Here is a 20595-nt window from a genome sequence, read left to right on the forward strand (position 1 = left end):
CTAGGACTACAGGCATGAACCACTGTGCCTGGCCACTTTTATATTTTTTTTGTAGAGATAGTGTCTCACTATGTTGTCCAGGCTGGTCTTGAACTTCTGGCCTCAAGTGATCCTCCTGCCTCAGCCACCCAAAGAGCTGGGATTACAGGTGTGAGGCACCATGCCTGGCTCAGGATGTGGGCTAATTTTTTTTTTTGAGAGGGAGTCTCACTCTGTCGCCCAGGCTGAAGTGCAGTGGCACGATCTCAGCTTGCTGAAGCCTCTGCCTCCCAGGTTCAAGCTATTCTCTCACCTCAGCCTCCTGAGTAGCTAGGACTACAGGTGTGAACCACCACACCCAGCTAATTTTGGTATATTTAGTACAGACGGGGTTTCACAATGTTGGTCAGGCCAGTCTCGAACTCCTGACCTCAAGTGATCCTCCCACCTCGGTCTCCCAAAGTGCTGGGACTACAGGTGTGAGCCACTGCACTTGGCCCTATTTTTGTTTTTTCTTTTGAGACAGAGTCTTGATCTGGTTGCCCAGGCTGGAGTGCAGTGGCACAATCATGGCTCACTGCAGCCTTGACTTCCTAGGATCAAGTGTTCCTCCCACCTCAGCCTCCCGAGTAGCTGGGACTACATGCACACAGCACCATGCCCAGCTAATTTATATTTTTTGTAGAGACAGGGTTTACCCAGGTTGCCTAGGCTGGTCTCGAACTTTTGGGCTCAAGTGAACCGCCTGTCGAAGCCTCCCAAAATGCTGAGATTACAGGCATGAACCACTGTGCCAGATGTGGGCTATTTTAAGCTTTTTTTTTCTCATTTTAAAACATGATGTGGTTAATCGCTATTTCAAAGCAAAAACTCTACATAGTTATGTGTTTTGTATATATTAATAAATACAGACCCACACACAGGTTTGGACGCTGGTTTTGGTGAAAATGTATCAACTTTGTTAAGTTTACCCAGGAAAAAGTCATGTTCCCAGAAGAATCACTGAGACTAGACTCAGATCTGAAAAACTGCGCGCCAGGTGGCAAGCCACTTTCCGGCCCTGCAGTCACACCGGCCAGCCAGTCACTGTGACTTTGGGTGATGGAGACGACCTACCACACGTAAAGCCTGGGTCAGGAGAGATGAAGCACGAGGGTCGGGGCGTCCAGGCTTGTGAACAGTGGCCTGTGTATCACCAGACCCCACATGCCAATGACCCCCACTGTTCCCATGCGCTTTACCCCAGGGAAGGGACTCCTGAGGGGAACCCACCACAACAGAAGATTCCACTCATTTAGTCAAACCATATCCCCAAGCACTCATGGAGAGAAAAGCCACACGGGAGAATGTGGGCCCAGCCCCCAACACCCCTCACACGGAAGGACCCCGCTGTGGTGGTCTCCTGGGGCAGAAGGATGCAGTGTTGACCTCCAGGGTCAATCTCTAGCATCGGCCTCCAGTCCGGCCAGCAGATGACCGAGTCCAGATGCTCCTGCCTCTGTATCCTCGTCTCACTCTCCCTGGCTTTCCCTCAGCCTCCAGGAAGGACAGGGCTTGCCGGGCACACCCTGCTCTTACGTGGTCCATCGAGAGGTCAGGGACCTTTGTTTGCAGTGGACCCTCTAGCTCTTTGCCAACAATTCCTTGGCCTCTGGGTTTAAGCTGACCTTGGCCTCCAGCTTGGGTCCATCCCAAACCAGAGAAGGCCTTTCACCCCCTGCAAATGATGTGATGGAGGTGCGTTGATGGGAGGTGCCCCTGAGGCCAGGGCGGCAAGCAAGGAGTACCCTCTAGTGACCAAAGGCATACTGGGCTGCAGGTTTAGCCACCAAGTCCTGTCCCACTTCAGGAAGAATTAGATGTCCCCTGGTCCACTGTGAACCTTTTTAAATGAATATATAACACAGCCAAGGAGAAGTTACTGTGTCAGGTTTCTTAGTCAAGGTGTGGCTGGGTCCAGACTCTGATGTCAAACAATGGAACTGATGTGGGGGTGATGATGGTCACCACACAGCCTGCCTGCCAGCTCAGCATCTCCCAGCCGGGAGCCAGCAGGCAGGTTAAAATCGTACAACCAAGAAGATGCCACCTGCTTTCATTGCAGTTGGCTTCTCCAGAGCCAGGCTTGATGACTGGCAACGCTAAGCCACAAAGTGTCCAGAGGGTGGTACTCACATCCTAGGTATCCACAGCTGTCCCCCTCCCACTCACCAGTATGAGGTTAAATCGGTCGCTTGCCAAGGCGGAGGGATCCAAGCTCCGAATCTGGACCTTTTTCCTCTCCATGCAACTGAGACGCAGCTCGTGGGCTAAACTGCAGAAACAGAGGGTAGGGGCATGGATGCTGTAGCTGACATGCATGAAGAAGATTCGGGGGTCTCTGGCCTTCCCTCCCTGCTGAGGCCCATCTCTCCTCGTCAGCCTGCTCCATAGTACTTCTCAGCAATGGAGCTGAGCAAGATCCCAGATTATGTGAATTTGAGTTTCCCCACAGAACACTCAGGAAGATGAAAATGAAGAAGTGAGTGGCCCATTTACAGAGTCAAAGAGTGGGAGTTAGAGGGACTTGTGCCTGCATCATCCAGTACACCTCCTTCTCCTGAGATGACCAAAGTGCTGGAGATGAAACAATGGTCTGGAGGGCACTCCAGATAAAACAATGGTCTGGAGGGCACTCCACTGCTGGGAAGAGCCCCAGGATATGCTGCCTCTTGTTTCGCAGGATGAGGAACAGATCTAACTAGAGTTTTAACTCTTTCTGTCTCAGAAGGAGGAAAACAGGAGGGGCCTACCCTGCCTGATACCCACGGTGTTTCTGGCCTTCCCTGAAGGGGTCCTGCTCCAAGGTACGAGGGCTGTGCCCCAGGAAGCTGCCTTAAATGCAGGGTTCTTCACTTACACATGTACAGTGGGGGCAGGAGACGCAGGGTTGGGCGCTCAGGTGTTGGAGTCAGACAGTTCCCCACTTCTAGCTTTACCTTGAGCAAATCACTCCACTCTGAGCCCCAGTCTCTTCCTCAGGAAATGGGGAAAAGTATCGGCCTATCTCACAGGGTTTTAGTTAGAATTGTATCAGACATCATAAGTACTTGGATAAAGTTTAGTACACACACATCCATTTAATGCCCCATTTTTGGTGACAACTCATTAGAAGGAAAAGCAGCATGCAAAAATGTCATGGGAATGAAGTTGTAGGATCTTCTACTAGAATGACTTATGAGTACCAGAGAATAGACATCTCTGCCTACGTCCCCATCCTCTCTCCCTAGCCTCCTGCAAGAGTCCCTCTCCTTCAGTCTAGAGAGAACAGCTTTCTCAGGGTGGGTTTAAGCAGCAGAAGGCAGGCTCTGAACTGGAGCCCCTCAACTATGCAGGTGCCTCACGGGGTAGCCACATGGTCTGTCCAGATTGGATTCTTGTACCATGAAAATAAGAAACAGGAAAAGAACATTCATGAAGAAAACATAACAAAGAGGCACTGTCTTACTGGCAATAACTGGTGACGTTGAGAAAACCCAGTTGGCTTTTTCGGAGCATGGAAGATGCATTAAATCCCATCCTGGCAATCTAGATTTATTACAAAAAAGAGAACAATTCAATGAAGATTTATTTGTTATGGGATAATGGAGAATGTTTTTCGTTCCACAGGACACAATAAAGGAAATAGGCACTAAATTGGCAGAAATTTTATGCATAAAAATCCAATGGTATCCTTTCCAAGTCTCCTGTCCTTGACAAGAGGAAAGGCCCAGCACAAGAAAGTGTGGGCGAAGGCCGGGCGCGGTGGCTCACGCCTGTAATTCCAGCACTTTGGGAGGCCGAGGCGGGCGGATCACAAGGTCAGGAGATCGAGACCATCCTGGCTAACATGGTGAAACCCCGTCTCTACTAAAAATACAAAAAGAAATTAGCTGGGTGTGGTGGCACACAACTGTAGTCCCAGCTACTTGGGAGGCTGAGGCAGGAGAATGGCTTGAACCCGGGAGGCGGAGCTTGCAGTGAGCCGAGATCACACCACTGCACTCCAGCCTGGGCAATAGAGCGAGACTCCGTCTCAAAAAAAAAAAAAAAAAAAAAAAAAAAAAAAAAAAAATGTGAGCAGGAAAGTCTGCTCATCAACTCTGCCATGTTCTCCATCCACATGCACCCAGAGGGATGAAGTCACCAGGTGCAAGAGTGCAGCAATGGTACTGCAAACAGGCCTGCATCACTTTCCATTCCACCTGTGGTGACCCAAGGCTGGAACTATATGTTCCATTGCCTACCTTGACAATAATATATGCTAGCATCTAGACCTGTGTCAAGATGGCCTGTATTCCGGCCGGGCGTGGTGGCTCACGCCTGTAATCCCAGCACTTTGGGAGGCCGAGGTGGGCGGATCACAAGGTCAGGAGATCGAGACCATGGTGAAACCCCGTCTCTACTAAAAATAGAAAAAATTAGCCGGGCGCAGGGGTGGGCGCCTGTAGTCCCAGCTACTCGGGAGGCTGAGGCAGGAGAATGGCGTGAACCCGGGAGGCGGAGCTTGCAGTGAGCCGAGATTGCGCCACTGCACTCCAGCCTGGGCGACAGAGCGAGACTCCGTCTCAAAAAAAAAAAAAAAAGATGGCCTGTATTCCAAACCATGCATCCTGGTCTTCTATTTAAAATAGAAAGCTGGGTCGGGCATGGTGGCCCACACCTCTAATCCCACACTTTGGGAGGCCAAGGTGGGCGGATTACTTGAGGCCAGGAGTTCAAGATCAGCCTGGCCAACATGGTGAAACTCCATCTCTACAAAAAAAATACAAAAATTAGCTGGGCATGGGGGCAGGCACCTGTAATCCCAGCTACTTGGGAGGCTGAGGCAGGAGGCTCACTTGAACCTGGGAGGTGGAGGCTGCAGTGAGCCGAGATCACACCACTGCACTCCAACCTGGGCAACAGAGTGAGACCCTGTCTCAAAAAAAAAACCCAAAAACCAAAAAACAGTTACTAAAATAGTATCACACTGCCTCCCAAGATTCCTTCAGGAATGACAAAACAGAACTGCTGAAGAAGGCTGGGCGCAGTGGCTCGCACATATAATCCCAGCACTTTGGGAGGCCGAGGTGGGCAGATCACTTGAAGTCAGGAGTTCAAGACCAACCTGGACAACATGGTGAAACCCTGTCTCTACTAAAAGTAAAAAAATTAGCTGGGCATGGTGGGACGTGCCTGTAGTCCCAGCTACTCAGTATGCTGAGGCAGGAAACTGCTTGAACCCGGGAGGCAGAGGTTGCGCTGAGCCGAGATCATGCCACTGCACTCCAGCCTGGGTAACAAAGTGAGACTCCATCTCGAAAAGATAAATAAATAAATAAATAACTGCTGAAAAAATTTAGCAAACAAGAAAATGGGGATGGAAGGAGGGGCTCTCGGCTGTTCTTATTCTTGTCTTCTTTCTGTCAGGGAAAAGCTGGGGCCACACCCCCTGAAGTGCCTCTGCTAACTGTTGCAGAGGCATCTAACTGGCACCCTTTTCAACAGTGGATGGACAGGTGCTGGCAGGAGCAGAGGACAGGGGGGCGAAGGGGTGAGGAGCCCACCTTTTTCTGCTTGTCCTCTTCCTCAAGCAGCCGCAGTCTCTTGCTCTCCATCTCCTTCTGCCGGATGCTCTCTTTCGTCAGGGGGTTGCAGTTGTTATGTCCAGGGAGCAAGCGGAAGTAGCGTTTCTTTTCAGGGTCAAAGTAAAACCCAGGTAGCTCTTTACACAAAAAAATTAAATGCATCAATTTCAACCACTGTGAACTGACCACCTGAGTTGGGTGCCCAGTGGCCTCTCCCCCCACCTCATGGCTGCCTGTCTTTTCTGAGAGCGGGGATGAGCTGCCTTGTCAAGCAACATCCTGGACTGTGCTCAGTCCTGGAGGAGGCGGTTTGCCTCAGGACCACCATTCCTGATGCACCCAGCTCCCTCCCTGAGTGTTTCAATTTGCTCCTGCAACTCCTTCCGAGCCAGGAATGGGTCTCAGCCTTCCCTGTGCGCAGGGGCCAGGAGTCTCACCCAGCAAGTGGCCTTACCTGGCACAGAGGAGGCCCCAGCTGTGCCAGACGAGGTCGACGGAGACTCATCATCACCGTGGCTGGAATCCTGAGCCGACTGCGCTGCCTGGGAGTCGGACCTGTTGACACACAGCTGTGTTAACTTGGAGCCCAGGGCTTGAGTTCCAGGCATTCTGACTGGGGGTCCATTCGGGCAGTTCTGCAACCTTCACCTCTGATCTCTGACCTTTCTGATTACTTGAGAAGCACTGATCTCCTCTTGCAAATACAACAAAATAGGGCAAGGTTTTGGTTTTTCACTCTTTTTTCTTTCGTTAAAAGAGAACAGATGTCAGTGATTCCCTCTTCTTATTTTCTCACTCAAGCATTTTGTGAGGTCTTGTGGAATTTTCCAGATTAAAAGAAAAAATAGAAATCTCTGCCAATAAGAATTTTACCAGCTGGGCTCATTTGTCAGCACAACGGCAGTTACAAGGCTAGGTGAATTTCATTCTTTATTGGATTCAGTAGCATGAAGAGTTTAACTTTTACTTGACTACACAATCTTACAGACAGAAAAATTGGGCTTTGGGGGACAGAGTTGATTAGTTCAGTAACACTGGGATAGAGCCGTGGCTAAAACACTTGATGTGTAAATCCACAAGTAGCTTCTGTGGGAATTATAGGCTGAAGGATGTAGTAGAGGCGTGTGCCACGCCACCCAGATAATTTTTGTATTTTTAGTAGAGAGGGGGTTTCACCATGTTGGCCAGACTGGTCTCAAACTCCTGACCTCAAGTGATCCACCTGCCTTGGCCTCCCAAAGTGTTGGGATTACAGGCGTCAGCCACCATGCCCGGCCCAGCCAACTTTATTTTAAAAATACATTTAATGTTGCCTTGGCCTGGCGTGGTGGTTCACGTCTATAATCCTAGCACTTTGGGGGGGCTGAGGCAGAAGGATCACTTGAGCTCAGGACTTTGAGACCAGCCTGAGCAACAGAGTGGGACTTCATCTCTTAAGGAAATAAATAAATGTAATGTAGCCTGGTGTACAGTGTTTTAAAGTCTATACTAGTATAATGTCCTAAGCCTTTGTGTTCACTCATCACTCTCACTGACTTCTAGTCCTGCAAGCTCTATTCACAGGAAGTGTCATATATAGGTATACCATTTAAAAAAAAATCCTATATACCCTATCTTTACTGTATCTTTTCTATGTTGAGATCCACAAATACCACTGTGTCCTGCCTGCCTCTCACATTTAGTAGTCACATGCTGCACAGGTTTGCAGCCTAGGAGCAATGGGCTACACCCATACAGCTTAGGTGTGTGGCTGGCTGTACCATGTAGGTTTGTGTTAAGTATGTGCTATGATGTTTGCGTGACACGACAGCCTAATAACACATTCCTCAGAATGCATTCCCCCTCGTTAAGTGAAGCATGAGTGTATATCCTTGTCCAAGACTTAGGCTGAATAAAATTTGGTTTCCACAAAGGTATTTTCATAAAAAGTCTACAAAATGAGAAACGGTTTTCCAGCTGTATCAGATAACGTCTACCTCCAGCCTTAGGACGAATGCCCTGGCCAGAGGTTGTGGTCGTGTAGGAAAGAACAGAGAGTGGTCCACTCCCCTCATTACTCAGTGTGGTGGGCTGGCCCACCACAGCCACATGCCCTGGGAGCACGTTAGGAAGGCAGGCTCTCCTCAAGACCTCTCAGACCCACGGAATCAGAACTTGCATTGGGACGAGCCCCCTGGTGATCTCCATGCCTGTGAGCGTGTGACATGCCATGCGTACAATGCCAGCAGCACACTGGGCAAAAGTGGCTCCACAGAGTGGCACACTTGCCTGTCTTCAGGATCACGGAGTCTGAACCAAGGGTTCTGCTGGTGGCTTCTTCTCCCATGTCTTCTTCTACTCTGCCAGCTACTTTTATTCATTTCTGTTCCTAAAAGATAAAAACAAAAATTCTATGGATCTCCATGTGGAAAAGGTGTGGGCTTTTCTGTTTGCTTCTTGACAGCTGCTTCATGTTCAGCACCAGCAAAAGGCTGGCCAACCCTGGGTTATCATCAGATTTGCCACGCCAAGCCTTACCCAGGAAGGGCTGCCTCCAGCACTCTCCCAACATCCTTCCCACTTCCTTCCTGTCACCCCTAGTTGACCACATAGCTCCCTACTCCACAGAAATAGGGATGGCTGGGCACGGTGGCTTATGCCTGTAATTCCAGCACTTTGGGAGGCTGAGGCGGGCGGATCATGAGATCAGTTCGAGATCAGCCTAACCAACATAGTGACACCCCGTCTTTACTAAAAATACAAAACTTAGCCAGGAGTAGCGTGCACCTGTAATCCCAGCTACTCAGGAGGCTGAGGCAGGAGAATAGTTTGAACCTGGGAGGCGGAGTTTACAGTGAGCCGAGATCGCGCCACTGCACTCCAGCCTGGGCGACAGAGTGAGACTCCATCTCAGAAAAGAAAAGAAAAGAAAAGAAACGTTGCTAGGCATGAATCCCCTAACTTCACTCCCTTCTGCTCCACAAATACCTGCCTTTACTAGTTGTCTTCTTCCTTGTCTTGGACAACAGGTATCACTGCTCCTTTTCAAAAAGCAGACCCATCCCACCTGGCTATCGATCTCATTCCTCCCCAGGAACTGCAGACATCTGTTTCTACATATGTTAATGTCTCCTTCTCCTTATCTGAGCTTAAAACATGCCCAGGTTTTTCATTTGTTAGTGTTCCATTTCTAATCCAAAAAGAATGGGCATATTCTGAAAGAATGGTCTATATCCACGAACTCAGTGTCTTCATCTCCCAATATTCCTCAACCCACTGCAGCCAAGCTTCCTCTGTCCTCGCCTTTCTGCTAAAATGCTCTTGCTCGTGATCACCTACTTGCCAAAGTGAGTGGTCTCTTTTTAGCCCTTATTCCTGCAACATGCGGCAGGCACCAGGAGGCTACATTCTTCCTTTGGCTTCTGTAATATCTTTCTCTTGGTTTTCTTCTTGCTAAATGAATCCTTTGCTCATTTCTCCTGGGTCACACACCCTGTGTGTGCTTCCCATTGTTCTGTCCTAGATCCTCTTCTTTTCAGACTTAACACCATCTCATCTACCAATGCAGATGCAGCTCCAACCCTAATATCCCTACTGAGCATCAGATTCCTATATGCTGCTTCCTGTCTATTTCTGCAGATCCAACAGGTTCAAAAGTGAGTTCATGATTTCTCCCTAACCCCCGGATCTGCTCTTTTGCCTGTCTAAATTTCTCTTTTCTGAAAGTAATATCCCTGCTCCTGCAGCCCAAATGTGTGTGCTTGGTTTTGTTTGTTTGTTTGTTTTGAGATGGAGTCTCGCTCTGTTGCCCAGGCTGGAATGTAGTGGCGCCATCTCAGCTCACTGCAACCTCTGCCTCTCGGGTTCAAGCAATTCTCCTGCCTCAGCCTCCAAAGTAGGTGGTACTACAGGCACCCGCCACCACACCTGGCTAATTTTTGTATTTTTAGTGAAGACGGGGTTTCACCATGTTGGCCAGGCTGTTCAAGAACTCCTGGCCTCAAGTAATCTACCTGCCTCGTCCTCCCAAAGTGCTGGGATTACAGGTATGGGCCACCAAGCCTGGCCCCCAAATTTTTATCTTATTAATTGTCCTAAACAATGGCTCCTGAACACCATGTGTGGGTTTCCCTATGGATCAGTTATCTTATACCCCAGCTAAAGAATACAGTTGTGGCCAGGCACGGTGGCTCAAGCCTGTAATCCCAGCACTTTGGGAGGCCGAGACGTGTGGATCATGAGGTCAGGAGATCAAGACCATCCTGGCTAGCACGGTGAAACCCCATCTCTACTAAAAAAATACAAAAAACTAGCCGGGCGAGGTGGCGGGCGCCTGTAGTCCCAGCTACTCGGGAGGCTGAGGCAGGAGAATGGCGTAAACCCGGGAGGCGGAGCTTGCAGTGAGCTGAGATCCGGCCACTGCTGCACTCCAGCCTGGGCGACACAGCGAGATGCTGTCTCAAAAAAAAAAAAAAAAAAAAAAAAAAAGGATTCCGTTGTATTTATTAATAGTTAAGTTACAAGCTGAAAGGCACTGTGCACAGGAAGGGAAGCACGTGTGGCCAGTGTTAAGACTGGTAGGAAAATGGCTGCATGCGGTAGCTCATGCCTATAATTCCAGCACTTTTGGGAGGCTGAAGTGGGAGGATTGCTTGAGCCCAGAGTTTGAGACCAGCCTGGGCAACATAGTGAGACCTCATCTCAAAAAAAGAAAAAGACTGATAGGAGAAATAAGCCCTACTGACATAAAGCTTATTATTATTACCAACTCTAGAAAAAGGTCAAAATTCCTTTAGAGTATATGTTCTGTATATGAAATGATTCTAATTTGTTTAATTATGTAACAATGTATGAATACAGCAAGGAACACACGAATTGGTGAGTCAGACTTCAGATCACCCACAGGAGGCAGGACCGTGTCCCACTCACACCATTATCCTCAACAGGCGGCTGCACAATCAGCAGGACACAGCTGATGAGAAAAGCACTGACAAGTGCCAATTTGGGCCAGGGAGAGCATGTGTTCACCCCTAACTCATATAGGCCCCAGGTACAGGCACTTCAATCCAGTAAGGGGGCCTGCCAACATCAAGTAATATAGTTGTTGAGGTTGGGCAAAAATCCTTTTAAAGGCCAGGTGTGGTGGCTCATGCTTGTAATCCCAGCACTTTGGGAGGCCGATGCGGGTGGATTACCTGAGGTCAGGAGTTCGAGATCAGCCTGGCCAACGTGGTGAAACCCCGTCTCTACTAAAAGTACAACAATTCACCGGGCGTGGTGGCGGGTGCCTGTAATCCCAGCTACTTGGGAGGCTGAGGCAGGAGAATCGCTTGAACCTGGGAGGCGGAGGCTACAGTAAGCCACGACTGCACCATCGCACTCCAGCCTGGGCAATAGAGCGAGACTCCGTCTCAAAAAAAAAAAAAGAAAAAAAAAGAAAAAGAAAAAAATCATTTAAAAAGTCACACTAATAAAGCCTTCCAAATACAGAAAGAGTTTAAAGGCTAGTACGAACACAGTACCTTTCTAGTACTTTTAAGAAGCCTGTTCAGGGGTGGGGAGTGTGTCTTCCCCAAACACAAACATAGTTCATTCTCTACGGCCGCTTTACAGTCCATGCTTACACTCATCACTCTGCATGACTCTTTGTTCATACTCCCATCTTATACTGGATGTGAGGTGAATTCTATAAGGCAAACATCTTACTTTGTTCTTTTTTCTATTCCTAGCATCCATGACCTAGTTGGTGCTTAGCAAATTTCTGCTGAACTGAAGCAAAGCAAAACGAAACCTGTGGCTACTTTAAGTCCCAAGTAGCTTCTTTCTGCTCTGGGTTATTTCCATTTACTACTCCGCACACATTTACAGAGCGCCCACTCCATGTGAGGCGCTAGGGAGTGGGCAGAGATAATAAGCTGTGCTCCCTGGTCTCGAGGCACTGATTGTTTAATATGGGAGACAGATGCACAGACCAACCCCTGCAGCGCAGAATAAGGGTACAGACCCAGGTCTCTCTAGGTGTGGTGGGAGAGAAGGGAGTGACTGCTCCACGTGCCTGGGCTGGAGGTGGGGGAGGGAGGTAAGTGCCGTCTGAAGAATGAAAATGTCAGGGAAGCCTGGAGTGGTGGCTCACGCCTGTAATCTCAGCACTTTGGGAGGCCGAGGTGGGCAATCACCTGAGGTCAGGAGTTCGAGACCAGCCTGACCAACATGATGAAACCCCGTCTCTACTAAAAATACAAAAATTAGCCGGGCATGGTGGTGGGTGCCTGCAATCCCCACTACTTGGGAGGCTGAAGCAGGAGAATCGCTTGAACCCGGGAGGTGGAGGTTGCTGTGAGCTGAGATAGTGCCACTGCACTCCAGCCTGGGCGACAGAGCAAGACTCTGTCCCAAAAAAAAAAAAAAAAAAAAAAGGCAGCGGGGGCGGCGGGCCTGTAGGCCATCTGGTATGGCCAGAGCCTGAAGTTCAAGAAATTGGGGGGATGAACCTGCAGAGGCAGACAGGGCATGGTCACGAGGACTCTGGGTGGGCGAGGAGTGACATGATTAGGGCTGCTAAGAAAGGGCACCTGAAAGGCAGCGGCATGGGGAAGAAGGTGACAGTAAGAACTGCAGCAGCAACCCAGGTGAGATGAACTCACTTACACATTATGGACATGGTATGTGGGATAGCAGAGCCTGGATTTTGATTTAGGCAGTGAATTTCATGGGAGAGGTGGAGAGAGGAGTTGAGAAAGGTTAAGTGAATAACTGGTAAAGTCATGAGCAGGGAGACTAAGAATAAAGGAAGAACACTTTGGGGAGAGGAGAGTAAGTCTGATTTTGAACAAATCAATCTCAAGATGCAGGCAATGGGAAATACGGGTCTGATAATACAGAGAGAAACTGAGCCTAAAGAGACATATTTGAAAGTAACAAGGATATGGTGACACAATCTCGGCTCACTGCTACCTCTGCCTCCTGGGCTCAAGTGATTCTTCTGTCTCAGCCTCGCGAGTAGCTGGGGCTACAGGCGTGCGCCACTATGCCTGGCTAATTTTTGTATTTTTAGTAGAGACGGGTTTTGCCATATTGGCCAGGCTAGTCTCGAACTGCTGACCTAGTGATCTGCCCACCTCGGCCTCCCAAAGTGCTGGGATTACAGGCGTGAGCCACCGTGCCCGGCCATTAGAGACAATTTTATCTAGTAATAATATAAAACCCAGTATGCATCACAGTTTGTAGATCGGTGCTTCTTAAGGACTATTTTACCCACCAGGGGACATGTGGCAACGTCTGGAGACATTTTTGTTTGTCACAACTTGGGAGAAGGAGGGGTAGGCTGCCACTAGCACCTAGTGGGTAAAAGCCAGGGATGCTGCCAACCACCCTACAATGCACAGGGCAGCTTCCATACATTCTTCAGTAAGAATTATCCAGGGCTGGGTGCAGTGGCTGATGACTGTAATCCCAGCTGCTCGGGAAGTCGAGGCAGGAGGACTGCTTGAGCCTAGGAGTTCAAGACCAGCCTGTGCAACACAGCAAGATCCTGTCTCAAACAAACATTAAAAAAAAAAAAAAAAAGACAGAAAAAAGAAAAAATTATTCAGCTGGTTGTGATGGCTCATACCTACAGTTCCAACTACTTGGGAGGCTGAGGTGGGATGGCTTGAGTCCAGAGTTTGAGACCAGTGTGGGGACCATAGCAAGACTCCATCTCAAAAACAACAAGAGTTACCTGGCCAAAAATAGTGCTAAAGCTGAAAAACCCTGTCCTATGTAGGAAGCACTCAAAAACAATTTGCTGGTAACATGATGCATCTAGTACCTTTGGAGCTGCTCTAGATGTTAAAATCAGGTGTGTTTCAGAAGGTTGGGCTTGTCTTTGTCTTTCAGAGAAACTTTTAAGTACCTCAAGGCATAAAGAATTATAATTTCTAAGAGACTACTATTCTGCCAAGACAATGTTAATCACAATAAATAAACACAATTTGGTTTTTTGGAAAATGATTGGACAATATTTATCAAGTAACTTATAAATGTACGTGCCTTCCTTCTGGGAACTGATCCTCCAAAAATAATTCCAAGATATTTACTACATTTTTCCGAATCATTTTATAAGGCCAGTATTACCATGTTACCAAAACCAGACAAAGATATAGGAAAAAAAATACAGGTCAAGGCTGGGTGCAATGGCTCATGCCTGTAAGCTCAGTACTTTGGGAGGCCGAGGCAGGCAGATCGCCTGAGGTCAGGAGTTCAAGACCAGCCCGGCCAACATAGAGTGAAACCTCGTCTCTACTAAAATACAAAAAATTAGTTAGGTATGGTGGTGCACACTTATAGTCTCAGCTACTTGGGAAGCTGAGGCAGAAGAATCGCTTGAACCCGGGAGGCAGAGGTTGCAGTGAGCCGAGATCATGCCACTGCACTCCAGCCTGGGCAATAGAGCAAGACTCTGTCTCTCAAAAAAAAAAAAAAAAAAGAAAAAAAAAAAAAGAAAAGAAAAATATAGGTCAATATGTGTTATGAATATAGAGACGCAAAAATCCTCAACAAAACGCTAGCAAGTGAAATCCGGGAGCATATAAAAAGGATTATATACCATGACCAAGTGGGATTTATCTCAGAAATATAAGGTTGGTTCAACATATGAAAATCAATCAATATAATACACCGTATTAATTGATGGGGAAAACCTCACATGATTTTCTCAGTTGATACACAGAAAAAGCACTGGACAAAATGCAACATCCTTTCATGATTAAAAAAACACTCAAACTAGAAACAGAAGGTAGTTTCCTCAACCTGATAAGGGGCAGCTACAAAACACCCACACCTAACATCATACTTACTGGCCAAAGACAAAGTTTTCCCTCTATGGTCAGGAACAAGACAAAGATGTTGGTTCTCACTACATCTATTCAACATTGTAGTGGAAGTTTTAGATAGGCAATTAGGCAAGACAAAGAAATAAAAGGTGACCAAACATGATCTTATATACAGAAAATCCTAAAGAATCCATCAAAAAGCTACCGGACCTAATAAATGAGTTCAGCAAGGTTGCAGGATACAAGACCAATATAGAAAAACCAGTTGTATTTCCGTACACTAGCAATGAACAGCCTGAATATTAAAGAAAAGTTACATTTACAATGGCATCAAAAAGAATAAAGTACTCCTCTGGTCCTGCTCAGGCTCAGTTACAAAAAAAAAAAAAAAAGAGAGAGAGAAAAAGTACTTAGGAATATATTTAACAAAATTAATGTATGGCATGTACACAGAAAACTATAAAACACTGTTGACAGAAATTACAGATTTAATGCAATCCATATCAAAATTCCAAATGCCTTTTTTTAAGCAAGGGATAAGCAGATCCTAAATTCATATTATGCAAGGGACCCAGAATACTCAAAATAATTTTGAAAAAGAACAAAGTTGGGAGGACTCACACCTCCCAATTTCAAAATTCACTACAAAGCTACAGTAATCAAGACACCATGTTACTGGCATATGGATAGAAATACAGATCAACGGAGTAGAATTGAGACCAGAAATAAACCCATATGCCTATCTATGGTCAATTGGTTTTCATCGAGGTGCCAAGACCATTCAACTAAAGAAAGAAGTGTCTTTTCAACTGCTGGGACATTTGAATATCAAAATGCAAAAGAATGTATTTGGATCCCTACTTCATACCATATGGGACAAAAACGAACCCAAATGGATCTAGATCTAAAACTATAAAACTTTTTGAAGGAAACAAAGGTATAAAATTAGGCAATGATTTCTCAAATATGACACTCAAAGTGCGCGCGCGCGCGCGCGCACACACACACACACACACACACACATATATTGGGCTTCATCAAAATTGAAAACTTCCGTGCATCAAAAGACACTAGTTAGGGCCAGACACAGTGGCTCACGCCTGTAATCCCAGCACTTTGGGAGGCTGGGATGGGTGGATCACTCGAGGACAGGAGTTCGAGACCAGCCTGACCAATATGGTGAAATCGCATGTTTCAAAATACAAAATACAAAAATTAGCTCGGTTTGGTGGCGGGAGCCTGTGGTCCCAGCTATTTGGGAGGCTGAGCCAGAAGAATCGCTTGAACCCGGGAGGTGGAGGCTGCAGTGAGCCGAGATGGTGCCACTGCATTGCAGCCTGGACGACAAGAGCGAAACTCCGTCTAAAAAAAAAAAGCAGCTACACAAATAGCCAACCGGCACATGAAAGGATACCCAACATCATTAGTCCTTAGGTAGATGCAAATCAAAACCACAGTGAGACACCACTTTATTTAATTTTATTTACTTATTCCCTCCTACTCTCCTTTTGGCTGAAGTGCAGTGGCGTGATCTCCGCTCACAGCAACCTCCATCTCCCCGGCTCAAGCCGTCCTCCTGCCTCACCTCGGAGTAGACGGAATTACAGGCGAGTGCCACCACACCAGGCTAATTTAAAAAACATTTTTGGCCTTCCGCCACGGCGCCATTGGAGAGTAGCAGCCATGGCTCTGCGCTACCCTATGGCCGTGGGCCTCAACAAGGGCCACAAGGTGACCAAGAACGTGAGCAAGCCCAGGCACAGCCGCCGCCGCGCGGCGTCAGAGCAAACACACCAAGTTTGTGCGGGACATGATCCGAGAGGTGTGTGGCTTCACCCCGTACGAGCTGCGCGCCATGGGGCTACTGAAGGTCTCCAAGGAGAAACGGGCCCTCAAGTTCATCAAGAAAAGGGTGGGGACGCACATCCGTGCCAAGAGAAAGCAGGAGGAGCTCAGCAAGGTACTGGCCGCCATGAGGAAAGCCGCCGCCAAGAAAGACTGGGCCCCCTCCCCTGCCCTCTCCTTGAAATAAAAAACAGCTTGACAGAAAAATAAAATATAATAAAAATAAAATATATTTTTGTAGAGACGGGGTCTCGCTTTGTAGCCGCCCAGGCTGGTCTCGAATTTCTGACCTCCAGCGATCCTCCCGCCTCGGCGCAGTGTTGGGATGCCAGGCGTGAGCCACCACGCGCGGCAGCAATTCTGAGATTTAACACAGCGAGCCAGTATGTGCCCAGCGTATGCGTATGTAGTGTACAGAATATGTGAACCACCTTCTATAAAGGTTCATGCACGAGAAGGTCGGCTCTCTCTCACAGTCTTGCAGTTTTCCACACACAAGCGGCAAATATTTTTGCACCGGTCTCCAAAATGGTGTCTGGTTTGGGAGCCCGCAGCTTCCGGAATTACAGGCTCTTACCTGCTTCCAGGGCACCATTCCAGGCCTGGCCTCAACAGGCCCAAGGCGCAGGCCCAGAGTAGGCGAGGGGCGGCGGGTGCGCTACACCCAGTAGGGGGCAGCCCCGGGCTTCCACGCCACCCGCAGTGCTGGGCCCCCGCCCCCCAACACTGGCCAGCTCGGGAGCCAAGTGTGGGGGATGGCAGCCCGCACACTTCGGGACTGGCCTCGCCTCCCCCGGGAGGTAGGCTTGACAGCCCAGGGGGTAGGTCCAGCCTTAGCACGAGGCCAAAGCTCAGAATGGGGGAGGGGCTCCATCTCCCCACGGGGCTCTTCGGTTTGGAGGCCTCGGGGCTGTTCTGATTTCTAGGCAGGGCCTCACCATCTTGTTTAGCACATGGTTAGGGGTCCTGGACTAGAGCCCAACAACCGCGGCTCAGAGACTGGGGTATCCTGGGGCTGCGGGGTTGATTCTTGGGCGGATGAGAATGTTCTGGAATTAGGCAGCGGTGATGGTTGCACAATCTTGCCAATTAAAAAAAAAAAAGCCACCGGATTGAACCCTTTTTAAAAAGTGAATTTTAGGGTATGTGAAATATCACAGCATGGTGTAGTATACATCATATATATATATATATAAACTACACATATATATGATGTTTACTACACCATGCTGTGATAGTTAAAGTGAGAAACATCCTAATTATCCAAAAACAGGAGAATTTTGTTAAGAGTCTGTAGACTGGCTGGGCGTGATGTTCATGCCTGTAATCCCAGCACTTTGGGAGGCGGGCAGATCACAAGGTCAAGAGATAGATGAGACCATCCTGGCCAACATGGTGAAAACCTGTCTCTACTAAAATACAAAAAATTAGCCAGGCTTGGTGGCGCGCGCCTGTAGTCCCAGCTACTCGGGAGGCTGAAGTAGGAGAATCGCTTGAACCCGGGAGGCGGAGGTTGCGGTGAGCGGAGACCGCGCCATTGCACTCCAGCCTGGGTAACAAGGGCGAAGCTCCGTATCAAAAAGGAAAAAAAAAAAAAAAAAAAAGTCTGCACACCAGCGGGCTGTAGTGTGCAAAACGCTAACTCCACTGGTTTGTAAAGCTGAATACAAAGTAGCTTCTACAGGCCAGGGCGGTGGCTCATGCCTCTAAAGTCTCAGCACTTTGAGAGGCCGAGGTGGGAGGATTGCTTGAGCCCCGGAGTTCAAGACCAGCCTGGGCAACATAGTGAGACACCACTCCCTCCCCCGGCCCCGTCTCTACAAATAATTTAAAAATTAGCTGGGTCTGGTGGTGCGTGCCTGTAGTCCCATCCCAGCATTTAAGAGTTGTTCATTGTAAAACAACATTTTGGACGGCTGACTTAAAAAACAACAAAGTTTTCTGTTAACATTTATTTAAGAAATAATTCAGGCAGCAGGCTTTGTACTAACGCCCCAACCTGAGTTGGTATTTTCAATCCTATTTTACAAATGAGGAAACAGGCTTAGAGGGCTAGGTACCATACCCAGCGTAAGCTAAATGGTGGAACAGGGATTTCACCTCTGTTGGTAGGACCCCCAGGCCTGGTTACCCACAAAACATCACCTCAACTCTAATTTCTATCGTAATTTAAAATCAGAGTTTGGGACTTTGGAACTGTTTCCTCTAGGAAGCTGTCCCCTCAGTTTCCTTTGCTTCTGGCTGCGCCGCTGGAGTCACAAGACAATGCCTGTAGAACACCGTGGTGAAAGGTGTCTTGGTTTCTGAAGCCCCCGGGGAACCCACGAGGCGTGGAAGAGCTGGCTTTCTCGTTAACACACAACTCAGAGTGAAGGCAAGGGCCAAACCCAGGCCCCAGCACTTGCTAGTTCGTTCGCTACCCCTCACGGACAACCAAACTGCACCCCTTTCTGCGTCTAACAAGCACATCATAGCGCTGGTGCTGGGAAAACGTAGTGCCTGTGAAGCAGCCAGCATAGTGCCAGCCACTTCGTAAGCGTCAGCCACGCCTTACCTGTTATGCTGACCTGAACATTCACGGGGACACAGCCCCAAGGCCCGCAGCCCAGCCCCCGCCAGGTGTCTGGTGGGGCCTTCAGCAGCAGGGCTTAGAGAAGCGCTTAGAGAAACGCCCTCAGCGGCGACACTCGGGGTGCCCTCCCTGCGTGTTTACGGTTGTAGCGCTGTTCCGGCCGGAGGGCCCCACGCGTCCCCGAACGGGCTAAGCGCCCTGCCCCAGCTGCCACCTAGGCCCGGTGGCACCGGCGTTCCACGTGCTCGCTCCTCCCCGCCCCTCCCCGCCCCTTTCCCTGGCCTTCCTCGCCGCACCCGTCTCCCACTCTGAGCTCTGCAGCGGGCGCGCGGCAGCCCTCGAACCGACGCCAGTAGGCACCCCAGGCAGCACAGACTTACCAGTTCAGCAGGTCCCTTCCGGATTCCCCTCGGGCTCAGTCGTGCAGAAGTTGGGCCGAAGCGTGCAAGGACCCGGAAAGACCAAGGTGTAGCGTCAGCCAGTTAGGTGGATACGTTTTGGTGTTGTAGCAGCCGATAGGGCTATAGCGGCCGTCCTTTCCTTCTCACTGGACGCGGCTTCTGTCTGTCGACGTCAATAGGGGCGATCCTACGCAGAAGGCGGGGAGTGGGGCTTCGGCTCCTCCCAGGCTTGGCCTGTCTGGGCCGGATGCACGTGGAGGCTGGTCCGGGAGCGCTTGGGGGTGGGGCCAGGCGCACGTCGGGGTGGGGCCGGGGGCGCTTCTCCCGGAGCAGCGGAACTGTCTGGAGCCGCTTTCCTGAGAGGCCGTGTCCTCCACCTTCCGCAGGCTGATCCGGCCCTGGAGAAGTCCTCTCCCTGTAGTGGAAAGAGAGAAGGAGTCTGTGAGGCGAGGGACAGAAGTAACGTGATGTTATGACAGGCGGCGATACCTTGGGCAGTGGCCTCAGGCGGCCGAGGCCGCTGCCCTGGGTCTGCGTTCAGGGTGTAGCGTAGCGAGCCCTGACCGTGGAACCGGGGGGCCTCCGTGCTGGGTCCAGTACTGCTGCTTGCTGTGGGACCTAGGGCGAGTCTCTTCCCTTCTCTAAGCCTTGATTTCTTCTGTTGAGAGAAGGGATCGGATCTATCATTCTCGTGTGGTCTCCAGCTTGGAGTTTGCTCACACCACCAATATTTCTAGAATGACCTATGTGTGCTGTGCCTGTCCCGGGTATCAGCTGACGGTTTTGAGATCTAATGAAAGGAAAACGGAAGCGTCTAATGTGCTTGTGGCCCGAAGAGACAGTTTGTGAGGACAGCTGGGTTCACAGAGGCCAGGCTTGTTGGGGTCCAGCAGCAGGCCTGGTACGTCATGTGGCTGCATAACCCAGGCCCCTGCCCGCGGCTGGACCCGTTAGAAAGCAGGCGGTGGGGTTCATCCATTGCACCCCGTGCGAAGGCATTTTAGCCCTTAAAGAGGAAGCTAGGATTTCAGGCTAAACTCCTGGCTGTCAGGAGTTTATAGATAAGTGCAGGGTGTGGAGCGGGGCTGGGTGAGGAGGGAAATGAGAGAAGTGGGCATAGTCAGAATAAAGAACCGCTTCATGAAGCTTGAGCGGCCTTGAAGAGAAGGCAAAGAAAAATTCTGCCTGAACAAACAACGTGGCTCGAGGCCGCTTCAAGTCGGCTGGATGGGAGAGGAGTCTGGAAGCAAAACTCGGCAGGGTGGGTTGGGGCTTGGTGACGCAGGAATTACCGGGGAAAGAGTAGTCAGGCTGGGCGCAGTGGCTCACGCCTGAAATCCCAGCACTTTGGGAGTTTGAGGCAGGTGGATCACTTGAGGCCAGGAGTTCCATACCAGCCTGGCCAACATGGCGAAACC

The 20595-nt window shown here is 49.3% G+C and overlaps 1 protein-coding gene and 1 pseudogene across 6 annotated transcripts in view; one reads left to right on the plus strand and one right to left on the minus strand.

The window, feature by feature from the left end:
* Positions 1-19318, minus strand: part of LOC105494299 (DDB1 and CUL4 associated factor 4) — a 50151-nt gene extending 30833 nt beyond the window's left edge. Inside the window, exons 1-6 of one of the 6 annotated variants that reach the window (XM_071099907.1) lie at positions 19157-19317; positions 7836-7935; positions 6022-6122; positions 5547-5704; positions 3467-3546; positions 2191-2293 (exon numbers count right to left, since the gene is read on the minus strand). In XM_071099907.1, the coding sequence (XP_070956008.1) occupies positions 2191-2293; positions 3467-3546; positions 5547-5704; positions 6022-6122; positions 7836-7927 (534 nt within the window). In that variant the 5' untranslated portion in view covers positions 7928-7935; positions 19157-19317. Of the gene's footprint in view, positions 1-2190; positions 2294-3466; positions 3547-5546; positions 5705-6021; positions 6123-7835; positions 7936-18758; positions 18955-19156 lie in introns of those variants that run through there. The other 5 variants (XM_011762606.2, XM_071099905.1, XM_011762603.2 and 2 more) reach the window with 5 other exon arrangements.
* Positions 16035-16401, plus strand: LOC105494329 (large ribosomal subunit protein eL36-like; annotated as a pseudogene).
* Positions 19319-20595: the final 1277 nt, after the last annotated feature.

This window comes from Macaca nemestrina, chromosome 7 (genome assembly GCF_043159975.1).
Source record: "Macaca nemestrina isolate mMacNem1 chromosome 7, mMacNem.hap1, whole genome shotgun sequence".
Lineage (NCBI taxonomy): Eukaryota > Metazoa > Chordata > Mammalia > Primates > Cercopithecidae > Macaca > Macaca nemestrina.